Source organism: Lycorma delicatula, chromosome 3 (assembly GCF_047948215.1).
Source record: "Lycorma delicatula isolate Av1 chromosome 3, ASM4794821v1, whole genome shotgun sequence".
In the NCBI taxonomy this organism is placed as follows: domain Eukaryota; kingdom Metazoa; phylum Arthropoda; class Insecta; order Hemiptera; family Fulgoridae; genus Lycorma; species Lycorma delicatula.
This window is the reverse complement of record NC_134457.1, coordinates 98,816,556-98,839,827: the sequence shown is the minus strand read 5'-3', so window position 1 is coordinate 98,839,827 and position 23,272 is coordinate 98,816,556. Positions and strand designations below refer to the sequence as shown.

Here is a 23,272-nt window from a genome sequence, read left to right as displayed (position 1 = left end):
CGTCTCAATAATGCATCATGCTGGCGCCTATGTGTATAATATTTTAACTCCTTACTGGCACCAACATAGCAATACCAGCGCAAACTCATGTTCTTGTTGCTCTATATATTCAGTTATTATTATCAGTATAAGAAGATTGTAATTCTGGATATTGTTTTCTTATTTTAAAATGTGTGATATCACATTAAAGAAAAAACATAAAAACACGTTTTAACACTGTTAAATGAAATGGCAGCATCTGTTGAAAGAAAATTTAAACTTAATGATTCGTCTGTCAGAACCACTAGGAACAATATACCAAAGATTCAACAAAGCATTGCATTGAGAGCTACACAGTCAGCAAAAGCGTGTTATATGAAAGAGATCCGTACTTAGAAAAAATTGCAAGTGGTTTTAATCACATGGATTGATGATCCACACAAAGAAGGGTTTGTTTAATTTCAGCAATGATTCACAAAAAAGCACTACAATTGTATAATAACGTAGCTATGTCGGGTTCATCTACTTTGTTGTTTAATGCCAGCTATAACGCTGGTTCAAAAACTTTAAAAAGCATCACAATCTGCACAACATAAAACTGTAGGGCAAATTTGCTGATGCAGATTTCAAAGTACCAAGGATTTACTAGTCATGTTTTGCCAAGATCATCAAAAAAGAAGGTTATCTTCCTGAACAGGTGTTTAACGCTGATGAAATGGGCCTCAAGTAGAAGAAAATACATGTTTTTATTAAAAAAAAAGTGGCACCAGGTTTTAAAGTCATTAAAGGCTGATTAACATTATTGTTGTGTTCAAATGCTAGTGGTGATTATTTTGTTAAACCAATGATAGTTTGAATAATAAAAAAAAAAATTGCCAATGTTCTGGTGTGCTATCAGCCAAGCTTTTCATAGCAGTACTTTTCATAGACTGATTTCATAACAGTTTTATGCCAGATGGTAAGTGTTATTTGAATTCAAAAAATTTAGCTTTTAAGGTTCTTCAGATAATGCTCCTGGACACCCGGTCGAGAGAGTAAAAGATGCAGATGAAATTATTAAAGTAAAATGTTTGCCACCGAATACATCATTGTTGCAATCTCTAGATCAGCATGTAATTAAAACATTTAAAGCTTATTATATACAATGAACATTTAAAGACATTTTTATCCATCTGGAGAGAAAAAGAAGTTTAACATTGAACAACTATTGAAAAACTTTGTGATTGCTGACTGCATTATGAATATAAAACAATCACTAGATAATTGCAGTGCAAGACGTTAAATGCATGTTGGAAAAACTATGGTCAGATGTAATTAAAGAAGAACAAACCTTACCTACGTTGAGAAACATGTGAAGAAATAACCACAGTAGGAAGAGTTACCAAGAGAAGATTTCAGTTACTTACAAGCAGAGGAAAGATAACAATGCTAGTGCTAGATGATGATGAACTTAATGATGGCATTTTAGAGATAACAGGAGAAAATGACAGTGAAAATGATGAATATGAAGAAAGAGATCCTATTTTATTGAAGAAATTGACATTAGAATCATTTAAATACAGTTTTTAAAATGTCTGAGAAAATCATCAAAATTATTTCTATCCAAACAGTAACCAAAGTCATAAATTTAAGAGGGAAATGAAAGCTGCTTTAACACCTTACAAAGAAGAGAGACAAATTCTGAAAAATAAAGAAAACCAAACTACAATAACAAGTTTTTTCGTAAAACAATAAATATTATGTATGTACGTATGTATGTATGCACATTTTGTACTGTATTTTTCATGTTTTTAAATTGAATACAATGTCATTTTTTTGTTTTAATTATTGCATATTTTTTCATTAAATGTAACAGAGTTCAATAAAATATCATTATAATGTAATGTAGAGTAATGTTTTCATCAGAACCTAACCTGAAAAATCGTACTTAAGTAATGTCTTTAATTTATGAGGTTTTCATTTACACGAAGGTTTGCTGAAACATAGCCCCATGTAAAATAAGGGCTTACTATACTACTGTCTCATACAAATGGAGTAGAATATATACCACCATTTACATATATCTGTACATTTAAATTTCATTTGCACTTTAAGCAAATTAGAATAGCACCATACTTCTCCAAAATAAAGAAGCAAGATTTTTAACAGAGTTCGAAGAATATATACATGCTCAATAAATAAAGCTACAAATTTGTTAACAATAAAAGCTTGCTATAACTACAACTATTGAGTTACAGCCAACTAGCATCAACAGACCTTCATAGTGCTGAATTCTAGTACCATAAACAGCAGCTTACATTAATGTAACAACGCCATCTATATAAAATGTATGTGTTCAAAAGAAATGTAAGACCTGCAGCAGTTTATGAAACTGAAAACCAATTTTCATAAAGAACGATACCTACCAAAATCCTACTTTAAAATTAATAGTTATTTAAAAAATTATAAGTTTTTAATACCATATTAAAAAGTTATAGATAATCTTACCTTGAGAAGAAATGCAAATTCAATAAAGCGTCTAACAGGTCTTGGGAAAGTTCTTGCATATGTAAGAGCTGCCTTAAAGAAGAGTGCATGAAATAATCTATCCCGGACATTAATGAGAGGGTTTGCATTATTGTTATTTCTATTCCTGTTATTATTTGTAGGATTATTTTCTGCGCCACCAAGATCTACAGGCATTGTTGAACAAATATTTTTGATGTTAATATTTCAGATTATGATATCAGGTCCAGTGATAAGAACAGAACACCAATAATGCAGCATTTGATCTTGCTATCTGCAATGTATAGATTAATCTAAGTTATACAGGATTCTGCTAAGACAATACAATATAATTACACTTATATATATTTAATATTAAATGAAATATAAACCATAAGAACACAGTGAATAGGTAAGTTAAACTTACCATATTAAATCCAAAAATCGATTTTCGCAGATCCTGCACCTTCAGTTGGTATTAAATTCTATAATTATATTACAACATACTTATTTATAATTTGTAATTTGTCAAAATGGTTTTTTTTGAAAATTTTGTAATTTATTATGGACGAATATGCAAATTTTGCTGTCCATTACTGAAACAGTACTGGACAGCAAATACATATAATACACTTTCAGCAAATACACATTCATAATAAAATTCAAAATTTCAAAATGGAAAACAGTTTTTATTTTATAAATTTTATATATATATAAAATCAAAGATATAAAAAAATATGGTTAAACAAATTTTTTTTGAAAATCAAATTTAAAAAGCAACTCTGTAAAATGTACTTACAAAAATAGTACTTATAAAAGATATGTAATATATCTGGTATATAAAATAAATAATTTAAATTATTTATTTAAAAATTTTAAAAATTATTAGAATATATATATATTTACTAATCGAATGTTAACAGATAATAGAATAAAATAATTCATGTATCTATATCTATATAAATAACAGATTACATAAAATACAAAGAAAAATCAAAAACATACACCTGGAAAAAAACAAAAAAAAAAAAAAAGCTAACATTACATCGATCAGTGCTCAAACAAACACCAACACTCTCAGAAAAGAAGTATCATGGAGAACAGTAACAAACCACATACTGACAACACCACAACGGTTTAGGACTACTCAAATTAAATAATGATAAAAATACAAAGGGCAGTGCTACAAACAAAAATATAATTGATCCTTGTGAATCACCATATAGAAACTGGGCACTATACAGATATTTAACAAAATATTGAAAATTTTACAAGTAGAATATAGAAGTCACAAAATCAACTCCCAATCAATACTGAATTTAAAAATCAAACTTAATTTTTAAAAATAACAAATTGGATGAATAAACACAGCAACGATTAAATATACTATTCAACATCATTTCAAACAAACACCAATAACAGCAGCACTTCTAAGAGCTTCATAATGGCTTTGAAAAGATCATTTTGAAGGATAATGTCATTCTGGATAAGATAGTAAACTACTCCAAACCACCCTTAACAGAGATAGCCCTTGTGTGAGTTGATTAACCCCTTTTTCTTTCATCATCTTTCCTTGAATCCTCTTCTTTATAGAAAGGATTCCTTTTTTCTTGGGTCACTATCTTGAGAATAGGGGCAGCCACAAGTGGTTTCATTTGAAAAACTACCTTAGCACATTAGTAAGAAACTGAACTCTTTCATAATAACTCACTGTTGAAGTAGCAACCACAGCACCTGCTTAATTAAGGAATGAATACGATGCACCAGATTATCCACAAAGGATCTCAACCACAAACATGTGCGCTTTTTTTAATCTTCAAATGGAGCCCAGAGAAGTCATCAGCCAAGCAACAATTTACTACATCCCACTATAGAAGCAATAGATCCACTGGTAACCATTTTGTCTAGCCTTCCACACACAGATATTGTATTAGCCAAACCAATTCCATCTGCACCTAACTAGAGAAGAGAATATAAAGGATATGGAAAAAATATGAAATGTAACTGAAATGAAGGAGCAACAATCTATCACAGTTGATGCAAGCTCAGAAGATTACAACATTGTGCAAACTTGATCATTATAAAAGTAATAACAAAACTCCTAAACAGCTCACCTTTTTAAGGAAATTTATTTATTTATCACTTGCATTTTTAACAATTTTTTAAAATGACCAAAAAATTCACAGAAAAGAATTTGTTAATAAATGTAATAATGAACACAAAAGAAATCCTACCGCAATACAGTAATTACTTAGTAAAATATGCAACAGTTATTAATTTTTCTATACCAAAAGAATGTTAATACAATGGCTCATGTCATAATGTTAATTTAAGTAGACATAATTTGTAACTGAACAAATACTTTCAATCAATTTACTTCACTACTATTATATTATACTACTTTAAGTAGGTTGGTATCAAAAAAAAACATCTGGCTATGTAAGACATTCACCAAATTCATCCTGCCTTAGTCCAGGAAAATCTGAGAGGAAAGGTTATAAATTAAAGAAAATTATTTCTTACTTTTTATTTCTCTGAATAATTTATTTTTTGAATCGGTCTAGATAACTGGTGACATAATTAAGACACAGAGGAAAAATTACATCCCCTTACACATCTTCACACACACCATAACCAGTTGACTAATAAATCCATTATTGTTTGATAGATACTATTTAACAGAAATACATAATATTTCAAGTATTAAGGGATCAAATATTAAAACTATATTACTGACATACTACAAGAGAATAAGGAATAAAAATAACTACTATTTTATTACTAACAAAGGGTCAGAAAAGAATAATAAGGGGCCCTAGAATAATAGAGTATAGAGTGTATTTAGAACTAATAATTAAAATAAATTTATGGAAACATATACATTTTTCCACTTGCAGGATTAAAAAGATAAAATGTTATTACAATTTTATATACACATGTAAAATTCAAACATATTTGTATCCAATATTTATGTTTTATATTGAAGGTACATTTTTTTAAAGAATTACTAAAAATTAAAATAAATAATAGATATCTATGTCTATATACGTAATGTAGTCTTACATTTAACAACTTATCTGCGGCACATTTGCATAACAAATGATATCTAAGCCTAAAACACACATGTTACAATTAGAAATTAACAATAGTCATTTTCAACTCAACACACATACACACACGCGCGCGCGCGCGCGCGCGCGCGCGTAAAACAATTAAAATCAAGTGTAACGTGGAATTTCTAAAATCAGTCAAACCTCTGATCATCAGTATAATACTGAGAAACAAAGACATACAAGCAGAAAATAAATATTTCATTATTTTAAAACAAGTGAATACAGGCATTCAAGAAATATGACATAATGTAGAACTAAATTTAAGTGAACTGGCTTGCTAGTTGGTCAATGGTTAACAAGGTTTCCAGTTCTGCTAAAAAATAATCAGAAGATAGGATAGATTTCAATAATATAAATGTTTAAAGAAATAATAAAAACTACTACATAAAAAAAATTCCAAGAAATAATTCAAGGGTCATTCAAATATAATCCAGAATTTGTTTACATATCTTTATAGATATCAGATAAAATTATAAATAAATTACCTACTTTTCTATACAGTTTCCTTCAACAGAAATACATTTTCTCCATCAGATAGGTAGCTTCCTCATCCCCTCATAAAAAAGCAAGATGACTGCCCCAACAGCCAATCACTTGCGCACATAATGCTCGACTGCAGCATCATTTTCGAAAAGCTTCTTTCTGCAAACCAAATGCGTGGAAATCAAAAAGTGACAAGTGTGAACTGTATGGTGGGTATTCGTGTCCAAGAATTTTAGTTAGTTTATCACAAGACTGAGGTGCTACATGCAGCTGTGCGCTGTCATGGAGAAGGACGTTGCGTATTGGTTGCCAGCATCGTTTGTTACGATAAGCAGCTCTGACATCATCCAACAACTGGTAGTAGTATGTCACATTTACCATCCTTTGTTCGTACAGAAAATCAATCAGTACTGCACCTTTTGAGTCCCAACACAGAATTACAAGAACTTTTCCAGCTGAAGTGTTTCTTGGCCTTGATCTTGTCCCCTCCCTACTTTTCCTCCATTCCAGATTTGTTTTCTTGCTTCCCGGGGTTTGATGGTGAACCCATATTTCATCACAGGTCACAATATGGTCTAAAGATTCCTCTCCTTCATCCTCAAAATGATTCAGAAGCTACTGACAGTTGTCTTTCCAGACATTTCTCTAAGCCTCAGTAAGAAGACATGGAACCCTCCTCGCTAATATTTTACTGTATCGAGAAGCATCTGATAATATTATATGCAAACCCACAATTTATCCCCACTTCTGATGCAATTTCAGTGAAGATTAGGCAGCGGTATACACGGTCACGAACATCCTGAATGTTGTCATCATTGACGCTAATCCTCATTGACATTTGTGACTTTTCTCCATTGCGTCATAGCCACTTCAAAATTTTTTGGCCTATCAAACACTTGGGTTTTTGACAAGGAAGCATCTCCAAACTGTGCCTGGAGTCAAATCAAAATTTCAGACAATCTGACACCTTTGTTGCTGTTATAATTGGATTATAATTCATTGTGCAACGGACAATGGTACCTCCTGCTCAGACATTCTGCTACTGACAAGAGAACATGACCTACAGGCATGGCTGGCTGGTTGCTAACCTCCAAACATATGCAACTAACTACATGCAGTGCCCACCATAATCACTGCTCTTCCCTAATCCTTGTAGCAAAATTCTGGTTTATATTTGAATGACCCTCATACTATTCAATTTTTTTGATCTCATGACATATGTACTCTTATGAATAAACATCTATCCCCTCGTACTAAGAAACTTAAAATTACATTTCAACAGCATTTTCAATTTTTCAGCATAATTAATTGTTAATATTTATATATATATATATAAAATGTAATAAGTCTGGTACAGCGAGCCTGAGTAACGAATTCCTACCAATTGTTATGAAAGTAATAATTAATATAATAATTGGAAGAATCCATAAAGGGAAAAAAGGAGAATCCTTTTTGTACAGAATAATTCTGTTTTACAATCGTCTTTTGTTAAACTGCCCGCTAATTCACAATGAAAACCTGTTGTACAGTGAGAAGAGACCAGGTTTGGAATTCATGGGAACAAAGTCTCGGTTGAAGAAACTGTTCTCATGCTTCGACTTGGATTCAGCCTGACAGCTAAAGAGGATAACAGTATAAATAGCCCATTACGACAAACCAAAAATCAGTTCAGCGGAGTTCTGCAAAGCAGTCTGCAAGGCGTTACGGCATCGGTCCCGCAAGAGCAGTTCTGTGAGGAGAGGCTGCGAGTTGTGTGAAATCATGTGGGTTCAGCGAAGTTCTGCAAATAAGTCTAGCAAGACGTACAATGACAGTCTAGCAAGACGTACAATGACAGTCTAGCAAGATGTACAATGACAGTCTAGCATGGAGAGTTACAGGTATGAGTCTGCAAGATGAGTGTGTGAGATGTCAGTCCTGTGAGGAGAGTATCCAGTTCGATACGATTAAGGTGACACCTCGAGTAATTCCAGTAAGCAAGAAATACTATCGGTGAGTTACAGTAAAACTATAAGTGTATAAGTGAAAGTAATAATGCAATAGACTTCATTCATAAACTGTAGATAGCAAAGGTATTTGCAAGTGAACACTAAATGATTGTTTGTTAATACAAGACTATTGGTTAAAAAGAGTTAAGACTAGCGGTTTCTTCTGTTAATGGGTTAGTTTTATATTTATCTACTTGGAATAAATTCCGAGCAATTATTTGTTTTGAACTCTGTCTTATGTGTAATCTGTATTTATCACTTACTATTGACATTACTATCATACTATTTGATGTGTAATATTTTTGATTGTTATTCTTTGTTGATTATGTTATGTATTTTTCTCTGTTTTTATGTCATACTTACGTTTTGATTATGTTATGTTTTATATCATGTAATGATCGTTTACTACTATTATCCTGACTATAATTGTGGTTGTAATTACTACATTAATATTTGTATTTATTAACTGATTTATTATTGTCAATTATTATTATCATTGTTGTATTTATCACCATTGTTATTATTATTAATTTACCTGGTTGTAATTTGAGCATTTTAAACCAATAAATTGTAATTATCAACATTCTAAATTGTCAACAACCTATCAATATCCTGATTGAGCTGCGAAACACACGGCAATATATATACTCATGAGCCTATACCGACAGGAGTTAAAAAAATTAAACAAAAGAGTTATGTCATTATGTCAAGAAATCATTACTTTTCATGTTATACACTTGAATACCGTATAAATGACCTTACAAAAATAAAATGATCAGTTAATAATTATCATTTTTAGCCAGCAAACCTATTTCTTTTTCTGCACTGTATACCTATTTCTTTTTCAGAAAAAAAAATATATATATTATTATTATTATTCAATAGTTTACCAAAAATATACAAAAATAAAATGACACCATCCTCAGGATTAAATCGAATAAAAATACATTTTTGTTGAGGTTAGTGATAACCGATTTAGTCCATATTCATTAAAGGTCAACTAAAATTATAAAATGGTCAAAATAAAATTTTTTATCCAAGATTTGGAAAAGAAATATTTAAACAAAAAAAAATCATTCAGAGAGTTATCAAAAATTACTCAATCTTTTTTTAACAATGCAAATAAATCAATATTACAGCTAAATAAAAAGAATCCTTTTTTTATTATTAAATCCACTGATCAGCATGACAAAATATTGTTTATTTTAAATTATTAACTGCACATCAGAACTTTTTTCTGCAAAAAAAGGGCCATTAATAATGTAATTAAAATGATTAACAACAGTTTAATTAGAAAGGTGATTAATTTTTAATCACCTTTCTCATCAAGTTGATTATATCAACTTTATTCATTTTTTTTTTATTCAAAATCTGTTTATAAAAAAAAAAATCATTACAAAATCTAATCATTCAATCAAAAATTATTTATAATGCATACATTATACTTTTCTAAGGTTTATAGTGTTATATGTTATTTTTTAATCACCTATGATTTTTAAAAATTAACAATTAAAAGTAAATTATGTTTACTTTTTTTAAAATACATTTTACATAATTAGATTTTTATATATTTATGATAGTTTGTCTTTTAACTTGAAAAAAAGGTTAAGTTTTGTGTAATGTACCAATCAGAACAGTTTTGTCAATTCAAAATTCAATTTTTTTCTTTTTGTAGATGCTATTATAACTAATAAATTAAAAATTTACTTGTAATTTCATATGCAATTTTTAAGATGTACTCATAAATCTTAAGAATATTACTGCAATATTTTTTATTAATTCATATTTACAATAAATTTGTTGAATGTTCTTATAATACTGAAAGCAGTAAATTACTTAAACATATTTTATTATTAATTTTATGCAGAAAAACATCCATTATACAGAACAATAAAACAATTCTCTGAACTACATTTTTCAATTTTTTTTACATTAGAAATTATCAATCCAATGTTATAGTTTACGTATAAATAACCTGTTTATTCCTGTCATATATATACCAGGTATATATACCTGTTTATTCCCACAGAAACCTATATATTACTGTGCATTATCTAGTTTATTAAGTATATTCACTTATCCATGTAAGTGTTTGTGTTTAACATATATAATGTATGAGGAAGATTTCTTTGGTGATCCCATAGTAAGCTTTTCTAGATAACATCAATGTAATACTTTTAACAAAAATAAAAAGATATATATAAAAAATAATTAACTGGTAACATACATGTCCGGAGAATATATTTTCTTCCTGTTGGTTAAGTACTGAATTGTTACAACTCAATGATGTACTACAGCCCAATATCTTTTTACAAGGAAGATGAGCTTGGATGAAATGGTGCAAAAAAAAATCTCAAACCTTTTTCAAGAATCAAATATTATTTTGAGTTCAATTTGGCGGCTTTCAAAAAGCTATAATTGAAAGAAAAATTGAATAATATTATTCTTCTCCACTTTATATTTTTCTGCTTATTATAATTTCATATATTAATAATTACATATTTACATACATGCACACAAAATAAATAAATATATATCAAATAACACCAAAATAACCACCAAACACAGTAACAGAACCTAAATAACTAATACAAAAGGGGTCAATCCATTTGAAGTATCCCAAAAATACTTAAGCTGGTGCTTGACCAATTCAAAAATAACTGAAACTTACCCACTTGTTTCCTACATGTTTCAGGACTTGAAACTATTATTATTATTTTTTTTATTTAAACAGTTTACCTGTGGCAGCCATTTTTGTTATGGTGCACACACCTACTTATTTTTATGATTGTAAGAATTTACGGAAAAATCATAACTAAAAAACTATTGGTCTTGCAAAGATGAAACAAAAAGAAATTTAATCATATTTTCTCAAGGTATTTCTATGAGAAGATGACCAATAAAGTTGAACATGAGAGATGGTGAAATCTCACTTTTGGTGATTTTTTTCAAGAGGTAGGAATGGCTACACAGTAAAGTAATAATAAGTAAAGTAATAAAAAAGTAATAAGTAATAATAACTACTTTCTTGTAGAATTGTCTCTCATTTATCCAGAGAAAACTAAACTCCCTACAACAAACACTGTTAATTAAATCATGAAGCTCAAAAGTTAATTCATTTTTTAAAGATGCATGTTCCATTTTGCAATCTTTATTTCTATTTTGAAATAACTTGTCTGAAATTTTTTTAGTATTTAATGTTACTTTTTTATTATTTATTTATTTTACCACAACTGGATATTCATTTACAAAAAAAAAAACTACTTCAAAATCCCTGAATGGATTTTTCAAGTTAAAATGGATTATTGTATTTTTTACATTTTTATGAATTTTATAATTTACATAATGAAAGAATGCAAAGCACTGAACAAACAATACCGATTCACTATAAATACATTTAATACTATCTCAAAAACATGTTTAAGCTTGATGAGATATAAACAGAATATAAGCTTATTGATTAAATTGTAATCAAACAGCAGCTACTGTAGATGAATAAAAATTATAAGAACAATTAACTATCCACAGACAAGAAAATAATATATAATGTTCTTCCCACTAATCTAAATAAATTGCAAAATACTTCACACAAGGAGTTATAAAAAAACATGTGCCTAAAATTAGTCGACTTCCATTTCTACTTCCTTGTATGAAGTAAAGACATCTGTACAAGCATACATATCTCTCATAACTCAAAAATGATTAGCCGTAGGATGTTGAAATTTTGGATTTAGGACTGTTGTAACATCTGGTTGTGCATCTTCCCTTTTGATTGCAATCGACTGAACCAAAAGTGTCCAAAAAGAAGCCCAAAATCAATTTTTTTTTGTATTTTGGACTTTTTCTCAACTGCAGTAATAACCCTCATTGAGAGCTTTTCAGCTATATATCAAAAGTGGTACTTATTTTCACTGGTTCCAGAGTTACAACCAAATGAAATTTTTATTAATGAAATATCTGGATCTTAAAAAGGGGAAGGCACACCAGTTCAAATCAGACTTCATCTCTTTTTTGTAACATTTTTTTAATTTAAAAATACGGATGTATTAAAAATTATTAACCTCAAATTGTAAAAAAGTTTTACAATAAATAACAATTCAATAATAAGAATAAAAAAATATATGAAAAATATCAGAAGTTATTAATGAAGTAAAATTTTATGTAGTTTTCATTTTTTTTAAATGTGTGCATGTAATTTAATAGGCGTACAAGGAAGTCATGTGGTGTCCAAATCGGATTTTTTGCATTAAGGTAAAATCTTATTAAACACATTTTGAACATTAATTAAAAACTATATAATTAAAATATACAAGTTTGAGATAATTAATCTGACCACAATCAACAAAAAATTCAGTGTAACTCACCCTATCTGGCTATATATGGTAGCTATTAAATAACTGGAAATATAGTCACGTTATTTAATAGTCAATAGAATTAAGGAAGTACAGTATACAACATCATTCATAATCATATTACATTATGTAAGATAGACATTACATTATGTAAGAGTGTTGTATTACACGCAATAAACACTGAAACAGTACAACTTTTAACAAAAAAAAAGAAATTAATTTACCTAAAAAAATATCATCCAGAAGGCAGCAAAACCTAATGAATTTTGGTGAGCCATTTTTTTCCAATATACCTAAGAAAGTCTGATTCAATTACCTCTTAACTTTATAACATAATGCCATGTTTAAGCATATTATGTCTATGTAATGAAAGGGTAAAAATCTGTTTTCCTACCACAGATGATACACTTTTTTGTTTAGTCTAGGTAAAAACCTTTTATACAACTAGCTGGATTATTTTCAGTTCTTTTTTATTTATATTTTTGAAATTATTCTTTTGGTAAAATTTTTTTTTGTCATCGATTTTTTACATTCATCTTGTTTTTAACAGTACTCTTACTAAAAATGGAGTAAATTTTCAATTTAACCCATATGTTTTCTGTGTGTTTATTTATTTTTTTAAGTTCAACCCCCAACACTATTAAAATGACCTAATTTTGATAATTATTTTTTATTTTGTTGAATATTTTTCCTTTATAGTCCTATTATAAGTTTTTTTAAACTTATACTTCTTTAAAATCGTTAACAAATGTTTAACAAAATAACCTCTTCATAAATAATTTTTAATGATAAATTATTAAAAAAATAACATCATTATTTAGCAATGATAAAAATATAAAATGCTAAAGTAGTATAAAACAGGAATATACAGTTATTACATAATTATGTATTATTCCAATGTCTAATGAATGTCATTCTAATATTCAAAAATTATTTTCATGGAAGAGTTAGTATGATTAAAACTTGGGATAAAAAATTATACTTGTATTTTAGAGAATCTTAGCTAACACTTAGTGCCGGTCTATTATGTCACACTTCAACAGTCCTTATATTATTTTTATCAAGACACAAGGTTTCTACCACTCTGTTCCTTTGAAAAGCAATTTTTACATAATAAACATGTTTTAAACGCATATCTGTATTTCCAATAAAACTAAATAATTTTTAAAAAAAACAAAAAATTAATCACACAACAAAATACAAATTACAAAATAATACTTTATTACAGTCAGCACAAATTTTTTTTCAAAAATTGTCTTTTTATAATTAAAAATACGTATATTGCAAAATATGCAAATGAGAAAGAGTGCATAAAATTAGTTGTTATCACAAAAAAGTAAGCAGGACAGAAATAATATGAAGTATTTATTCATAAATCTTGTAAAAACAATTTTACAAGATTTATGAATAAATACTTCAATTTTCTTAATAATTTACTTATAATGGAGTAAACAATATAGTTGATACTGATGGTTTCAATTTTTTTTAAGAATTAGGTTAAAAAATTCCTCATGCAAGTAATGAAATAGTGCAATAATTGTTCGTTTAAGATATTGATCACAAGACTAAATTCATATAAGTTGATCGAACCTGAAAAACATTTACTTCTTTTGTATTTTTATGGCCTTATATTGCTTTCTTCTATTACTAATATTTATATTTTTAAAAATAAAAAAATATCAAAGATGTTAAAAATTGCAATAGGCTGCATGTTCAAGGTGTATGGTCCACCGCAAATAATGAAACAGCTAGATAATTATAAAAATTGCAAAGCACAATATCCACTGTTACATGCTATTCAAAATCTGACTGAACTATTCTATTTACCCAGTGGTTTTTTTCTCAATAATTTAATGAAACTATTAAGAGAGGCATCATTATTCTGACAGACTGATTGATTATATTCACAAAATATGTCTTTTCTGAAAAAATTGAACAATTTTTTAATAAGCATTTGTTAAATCATTTACTTAATCAACATTCATAGTTAGATACAATTGCTAGTTATGTTAATATTTTGGTAATTTTCACTAACAATAAATGCATATGACACAGTCATGATTTTAATATGTTTCTATAAGTATATATAGAACTAATTTAATAAATTCCATTGAACAGGCACATTAGATGTCCTTAATAAGATAGGGGGGGATCCAAATGCAAAGTAAAAACAACAACTTTTACTTAATACAAATTTATCTTAACATATACTGTTCAACTGAATTTCCTCTATAAGTATTAGAAAACACTAGACCTGAGTGAGAAGTGCACAGTCCAGCTACTAAACACCATAACTATGGATTTAATGCTTGTACCAGTTCATAATGTACTGTTTTCATTAATCTTAATGTGTTTAGAAATTTCATACAGTTTATGTAAATATCTTCATCTTCACGTGCTATATGTATAATGCATGTTTTTGTCCACCTGTTTGATTATCAAAGAGATGATTTACAAAAGTTGATTCTGCTGGGCTGCATAATGACCAGTAAAATAAGTTATATCTGAGGAGAAATGTACATAGTTGAATACAGAATTTAGTATAATCAGTACAGTTAATTGTTTACAAAACAATCATGGATTGTGCTGTGTACATCATGTGTGTTTCTGTTAGTTCAATGTATGATCTTACACATTTTGTTTGGGGTCTTAAAATTGATACAGTAACCTTCTTTCACAAAAATGGAGGCAATTTTATGTAACTGTTGGCTAATATTATTAAGCTTTTATTAGGTATGTTTTTAAATTAAAAGCATAACATGCTATGGAATATTCTAGAAGATGCTGATAACTGGCTCTGGATATTAAAAAGAACAAACCTTTCAGGTTTGTTCTTTTTAATATAAATGTTAAATTTTAACATTTAAATTTAAATGTTTAAATTTGTTCTTTTTAATAAATGTTAAATAATTACTTTGTAATTATTTAACATTTATTTTTATTTATGCTGTTCAATGAATTAAAACTGAACATTAACACAGTAAACAATAATAATTAAAAATCTGATATGGACACCACATGACTTCCTTGTACGCATATTAAATTACATATACACATTTTTACTTCCTTGTATGAAGTAAAGGAAGTATTGTGATCATGAAAAATTTGGTTTTCAGATTTCATCATAAATATCCATTTTGACTAGTTTTAGCATGAAGTCTGTACGTATCTCGCATATATCAAAAACGATTAGTGATAGGATGTTGAAATCTCTGTAACAACTAGTTGTGCACCTCCCTTTTTGATTGAAATTGACTGAACAAAAAGCGTCCAAAAAAGCCCCAAAATTTTTTTTTTTGTATTTTGGACTTTTTCTTAACTGCACTAATAAGCCCCCATTGAGAGCTTTTCAACAATATATTAGTGGTACTTATTTTTATTGGTTCCAAATTTGTAGCCAAATGAAATTTTAATGAAATATTTGGTTCTTAGAAGGGGAAGGCACACTGTTAGAATCAGACTTCATCTCCTTTTTTTAATTTAAATATATTGATTTATTAATAATTATTAACCACTAATTGTAAAAAAAATTTACGATAAATAATAATTCAATAATAAAAAAGTTTATGAAAAAATATCAGAAGTTATTAATGAAATAAAATTTTATGTACTTTTCATTCTAAAAAAATGTGTATATGTAATTTAATGGGCATATAAGAAAATCATGTGGTGTCCAGATCAATTTTTTTTTAAATGAAAAGTATATAACATTTTATTTCACTAATAACTTCTGAAATGTTTCATATTTTTTTTTTATTGTTATTATTGAACTATTATTTATTGTAAATTTTTTTTACAATCAGAGGTTAATAATTATTAATAAATCAATATATTTAAATTAAAAAATAAAAAGGAAATAAATTCTGATTCGAACCGATGTGCCTTTCCCTTGCAAGATCCAAAATTTCATTTATTAAAATTTTATTTGGCTGTAACTCTGGAACCAATGGAAATAAGTTCGATTTCTGATATATCGTTGAAAAGCTCCCAATGAGGGCTTATTACTGCAGTTAAGAATAAGTCCAAAATCCAAATTTTTTGTGACATTTTTGGTTAAATTGATTGCAATCAAAAGGGGAGGTCATGCACAACTAGATGTTACAACAGTCATAAATCCAAAATTTCAACATCCTACAGCTAATCGTTTTTGAGTTATGTGAAATACATACACACGTATGTATGTATGACATCATACTGAAAATAGTGGATTGAAAAGTGGATTCAGGGATGGTCAAAATGGATATTTCTGTTGAAATCTGAAAACCAAAATTTTTCAATTTTACAATACTTCATTTGTATAAAGTATTTTAAAATACTTCATATAAATGAAGTATTTTATTTTATTACTTGGAAGCAATAACATAAAATAGAGGCTACGCATTGATATAGTGAAACCAGCCTACAGAACTGTAGGCTGGTTTAATCATTTAAAATAAATTATTAAATACACTTTAAAATGGCACTGGAGTACTCATATGGACCTAATTGCATTTAATTTTGAACACAAAATTTAATATTACATTCAAAAATGAATGCAATTTATAAATTAAAATGAATAAAAATAAATGTGGAATCTTGAATAACCAATTAAACATTGGTCTCTAGATAAAATCAAACTAGTTCTCCGTTATACATTTTGAAAAATAAACGGTCAAGTTATTTTATTCTATATACCTAATTAATAAACTGAAATTTGTTAAAATTATTCAAACTTATTTAAAAAGTTAAAGAAAAAATTGAAAATCTAACTTAATAATAAACCTTATTTTAAATAAACTTTAAAAAAATTAATAAAACCATAAAGCAGTATACATTTTCTATCTCTTTATATATATAAGATATTATAAAGTTAAAAATAAATTTAAAGCAACTACTAATGACTAACTATTAATTTGGTATAAACTTCAAAAAATCAAAATTTTAAGAATAACTGAAAAACTATATTTTCATTTTTTTTGGCAAAGATTTTTTTTTTTTTTTCATTTTATCTTATACTTTTTGGATTTTTTAAATTTAAAATATGGATATGCCTACAAATTCCTTGCCCACATAAAACTAAGACATTTAAATGAAGCATGAAAGAAGAATCCTGCATCTTTATACAATTCAAGGGAATACAGAGACAAAAAATATAGACTTTCATCAATGATGAGCTATTACATATTTTAGAATATGTAATATTTTTTTCTGCAAGTTTTCCAATAATTTTTTTTAAATTTTAATGAAAATATATTGTAAATAGTAAGATATATTAAGTCGCATATAAATCACCCTTATGCTATAACAATCAATTTCTAGCAACAATTTCAGCAAAAATCTTAAAATAGTCTAAAAAAAAACAAGATAATTTTTCTTTTCAAATAATTTAGATGGACAATCATAGCAACCTACCCTTGAAAGTAAAGAAAATTATCAATATCACCTAAGTGTTAAGCTTGAACATAAAAAAAAAAAACTTGTACTAAATACTTCCACAATTTTTGAATCGGCTAAAAATATCGACAAAAATTATTTAGCTTAACATTTTTCCCTGTGAGAGAATAATTTGTGTGAGGGGAACACCATTTCTATACCACAAATGTACAAAAAAAAAAGATTAACATCTGACTTGTTGGCTATCATTATAAACAACAAAACAAAAATATTTTTTTTGTTAAAATCATTAAAGTCATTTACTTCCAAGATCATATATCCACTTTTGATGGTTAATATAAAGCAACATATTAACCACAATATGTTAAAATAGTGTGTTAACATATTTACCACAATTATTAAAATTAAGAAAAATCAGGCTTAAAAGAAATAAATAATAAAAACAATAAACCCCAAATAGTCATTCATCATTTAACTAAAAACTGTAAATAATTAGGTAGAGAAGTAAATAAAATAAATAATTAATTAGAATGAAGAAATAAATTCTGAAATAGACAAGATACTGAATGATGTTGCATATTTTTAGGTTTATAAATTTTTATCTCAACTTTGTGTATACCCAGGGAAATAACAAATACTGATGAAGAGTACGTGACACCTTACTTATCAAGATTTTTTTACTATAAAATAAACATTTTGCACATACTTTATACAGATAAACACATAAAATAAAATGGTATTTTGTAACTATTTCTCTAAAGAATTACCTACAGGTAGTTTTTTTTTTTAATTTTCATACTTACTGATTTAAATGTGCTGAAATGAATTTCATTAATTTGTAACAGTATCATGATCATTTCTAACATGTATGTACAAAAATATCAATATCTTTAATTTAAAGATAGTATAAACATGCGTGTGCATGCACACACACACACACACACACACACACACACACACACACACACACACACACACACACACACACACACACACACACACACACACACACACACACACACACACACACACACACACACACATTTTTTCAGCAATAAGCAAATAATGGCTATGATTATGTCTGATGACTTTCAGACTGGCCACTGACATAACCTATAGTCACTTGTAAAATTGAGATCAATTTTTTAATACATGAACACCAACGCAACCAATTTACAGTTAAAGGGGGAAGGAGGCACAAACAAAGTTACCTTTCAAACATACTACCTTTCCCCCTCCATTTAAGGAGCAGTGAGGGAAAGAATCGGCACAGTCATCCCAACAAAAAAATAAATATTTATGAACTAAAAATATTTTTCCTCATTTTACACTTTGACTTTCAAAATATAAAATAAAATACTGCATTTTAACATTAACATTACACCCTAACAAACAAGCCAAATGTAAAAGTAACAAAAGTCTACAAATGCAGGTAAATAATTAAAAAGATCTTATTCAGTGCGTTTCTCAAATATTACCTGTAACTCCTCTCCAACAATAAATTAAATATTCCAGCTTTGTGTTTACATCTAACATAATGTAGCCCAATCAATATAAAATACTTTAACTATTACAAATAACCACATAATAAATAGCAACTGAAACTGATACCAGGATTTAAATAAAACACCAATTCAAGGTCACCAACAACTAAATAACATAAGACCACAAGACTCAGGTAACAATTTCAAGATAAGAAATACAATAAAGTAAAATAATGTAAGAGGCAAACAAGAGTGCAAACCAAAAGAATTAAATTTGACAGGCTAAAATGAGAAATGCAAAAGCAAAACCTCAATATAAAAAAAAAGTTAATATTAACTTTTTATGTCAATTAACTTTTATTTTTTTAATGTTTGACTAACACTAATAAACAAGGAAATCTAATTTTGCACCTACAATTAAAAAACTTGGCTGAAAAAGGGAGATGCTGTATTTTCATATGCATTATTATTTTAGCATTATTCAAACTGAAGCGCAATAATATTATTAAAAAGGCTAAATTTTTTATGCATAATTCATTTTATCTAATTTTTTATGCAACATTTAATCATGAAATTCAAAATCATTATAAACTTAACACACACCCCAGACCATAGTTTTTACAAACTATGTGATTCTACAATTCCTTTTCAAAGGTATTATTTTATTATTCATACATTTTTATTTTTTTTAAAGAAAATAATTTTTTTATTTAATAAGAACCCGAACTTGACAGGAGAAAATGAGATCATCTATAATTTTAATTTGATTAAATGTTTCTTTTAAAACACCAAAAACATTCCACATAAAAATTTACCAACAGTTAGTCAACACTGGCAGAACCAAAAAAAAAGAACAAAAAAATCACTGTAGTAACCAACATACAGGAAAAGATTATAATTCACTCTTACTAACATGAACTGTTTTTAAAGTAGATCTAAAACAGTTTTGATGAAGTAGAGATTTCACTATCAATCAATCTTTCACCATACCCTATGACTACATACGGTCAACTATTTTGTTTAGTACATAAACAGATTTTCTCAATAAGTTAATGCTCCACAATTTGTACCCATTAACACATATACTTGTACTAACAACATTCACTCTAGCCTGTTGAGATAATTCTTGACACAGATTTTAATTCACAGTATATCTTGAAAATTAGTTTAAAATGTATAAGTACATATACATATAAATTAATTTTAAATTCAACCCAAATAATACAAGCAGTCTTATAAAGATAATACCTCAACCAACTTAAAGACAAGTATGACCTATTAAAATCAAACAAATTTGATTTTTTTGACAAACAGAATCCACCAATCTGTGAACGTGTATCATATAAATAATTTAATAAATAATTCAATCTGTGTTAAACATGGCTAGATAAATTTTATAATTGATAATATTAAAATTGGTTTTTTATATATAAGTTAAAACTTAATAAACATCCAACAACTAACACCATATGAGCAAGTTTATCATCAAACACAACAATAGTTTGGGATTTATTACATACTGTATAACATTTGAACAATTAAGTAATTTCATGTCCAGTAGCTGTAATAACTACACTAAGATTACTCATACAGACATTTAATTTTAAAAAACCTTTTTTGTACTTTAATACAAATGATTTTCTCAAAAGACTATTTATCTTCTTTAATAAAAAATAATAATAACGATAAATCAAACAATGTCACCTGTCAACAAACTCAAAAAATAATCTATTACTATAAAAAAAAATTATTTATTTATAGTAAACAGTGCAAGTTTGTCTGATTTAAAATGAAGACAGATTAGAAAACATTTAATAGTTACCAATTTTTTCTTCTCAATTGTAAGGAACCAATTTAAAGTTATACTGATATTTAAGAATGATACATGAATAACATGATTAATATTTTTCAGTATAAAATATCACAAAAGGAGAGAAATAAATTAATGTTAGATGTTGAGAACCATTCCTTATCAAATTAATGACAAATCTTCAAATTAAAAACTATGTATTTAATATGAAGTGTAAATTAACATGGATAATATTTGTAGGCAAATTAGATGATTTTGATTTCAAACTAGCCATTAGCTTTATTTTCAGAAATTTGATTACTAAAACAAATAATTTATTGTACTCACAACAATGACGCATGTACACACACCTCATGAATATATAAATTAAACAGTAGTGACTGTATTTAATATTATGTAGGGCACATATACATAATATTGTGTAGACTGGACACACTGTGAGTACTTTATAAAAAAACATAAGGAAGTAATTCTGATGAAATAACAAACATTACATAACATACACAATAAAAACTAGCAAATATTTTTAAAGTATTATCTTAGGTTTAACTTGGTACATCATCTATAAGAGAGAATATTAAGAGCAAATTGTAGGAAAAATAAACACTATTCAGGCCTACTTATTCATACCCTAACTAAGGTCAATTTTCATTAATAAATTACTAACAAGTGTAAAAAGTCATGCCTGGCATAAATCAAAATTAATGGAATTATTATGTTGAATCAAAACAAAATTACATTCAACAGGGTAGATAACAAAAGAGCTGATGATACAAATGTATAGAATTCATTTTTTAAATTTATTTTTTATATAATCTATAGTAATACCTACCCTAATGTTTTATAAATTTATTTTTATTATTTTTAATAATAAAAAACTAATATTAAATGCTGCTACAATGTGATATATTTCAATCACTTTAAAATAATAACTACACATTATAAAATTAAATAATTCTTACTATGCAAAGATAAACTGATCTTAACCTAACATAAGCATATTATTTTATAAAAAAAACATCCTTGTATTTAACACCCAATTATTATAACAGGATTTGAAATTCAAATCTAATTACATGGAAAAGCTATCATGCAAACCTTTATACAAAATAAAACAAAACTGAAAACTAAATTTTAAATATAAAAGTATATTTGGCTAGAGGGTATTTTACGATAACCTAATAATTTAATTTCCTGCTTAAGTATTTTTTCGACAGCTAATTAAATACGTACATTTTTTTTAATAACAAATACTTTTCAAAAATTATTCAAACCTAAATATATTAATACAAGGCATTTTTTTTTAAAATTAATTCACAGTACCAAACTCGTAAAATTACATCGTTCAAACATTACATAATTTAAAACAAAAAAAGAACTTTCATTTAAAAAAAAAAACAGATTCCGATTTTGACATTTAGGTTATACTATGACAAAGTTATACTTTGCATAATTACGAAAGTCAGGTTATAAGAAAGGTGAATTCTTAAATGACCAAAAATTATGTCAGATTGTTACGTATTATCTAGTAAAGTTAGGTGGTTAAAAATCAGTAAAACAAGGTAAAAGGTTTCATAAAGCATGACATATGCACTGTGCAGACTACTTACCTTTATCAGCTATTTCCTATTATTTCTGACATCACGTAAATACACCAGTAAAAATAAATTCTGGTAGGCCAATAACTACTTTTATGAAGTACAAATTATTGTCGTTCATTGATAAATAAAATGTGAAGAAAATGACACAATAATAATTTTTATCCTTAAGAAAATCACATTACTTAAACCCAAAACTTGTGCAAAATCTTCCGACCACGAGAAATTCCAATCTAAATAATAATAATAATTATAAGCTGTCAATACAGTACAGACCTTATTTCTCCATCTCATGTCTGTTAAAACGACTTCCTCTTCTTCAGTTACATTTTTTGATAAGTTAGCAAATTTTAGAATTAACAAAAATTGTATATCTTTCTTATATATAAATTTAATTTATCAATGAATTTCCTAATTAACAGAATACACGAATAACGTTATAATTTCATTACTTAAACGAAACAAAAACTTAACGATTCGTTTATTATTTAATTCCACAAACTGCCACGAGGAACTTCTTGTAACAGTTCTAAACCCGGGAAAGCTAAAATAATTTGATACACGTTTCGCACAATAGTATCGTAAATACACATGATAGATGTAAAAAT

The 23,272-nt window shown here is 27.4% G+C and overlaps 1 protein-coding gene across 12 annotated transcripts in view; it reads right to left on the bottom strand.

Moving 5' to 3' along the window:
* LOC142321817 (membralin) overlaps positions 1 to 22,971 on the bottom strand; it is a 261,594-nt gene extending 238,623 nt beyond the window's left edge. For 9 of the 12 annotated variants that reach the window (XM_075360229.1, XM_075360228.1, XM_075360235.1 and 6 more), the window contains exons 1-3: positions 22,677 to 22,971; positions 10,275 to 10,459; positions 2,467 to 2,758 (exon numbers count right to left, since the gene is read on the bottom strand). In XM_075360229.1, the coding sequence (XP_075216344.1) occupies positions 2,467 to 2,661 (195 nt within the window). In that variant the 5' untranslated portion in view covers positions 2,662 to 2,758; positions 10,275 to 10,459; positions 22,677 to 22,971. Of the gene's footprint in view, positions 1 to 2,466; positions 2,759 to 6,065; positions 6,087 to 10,274; positions 10,460 to 22,676 lie in introns of those variants that run through there. The other 3 variants (XM_075360231.1, XM_075360232.1, XM_075360233.1) reach the window with 3 other exon arrangements.
* Between the last annotated feature and the right edge of the window lie 301 nt (positions 22,972 to 23,272).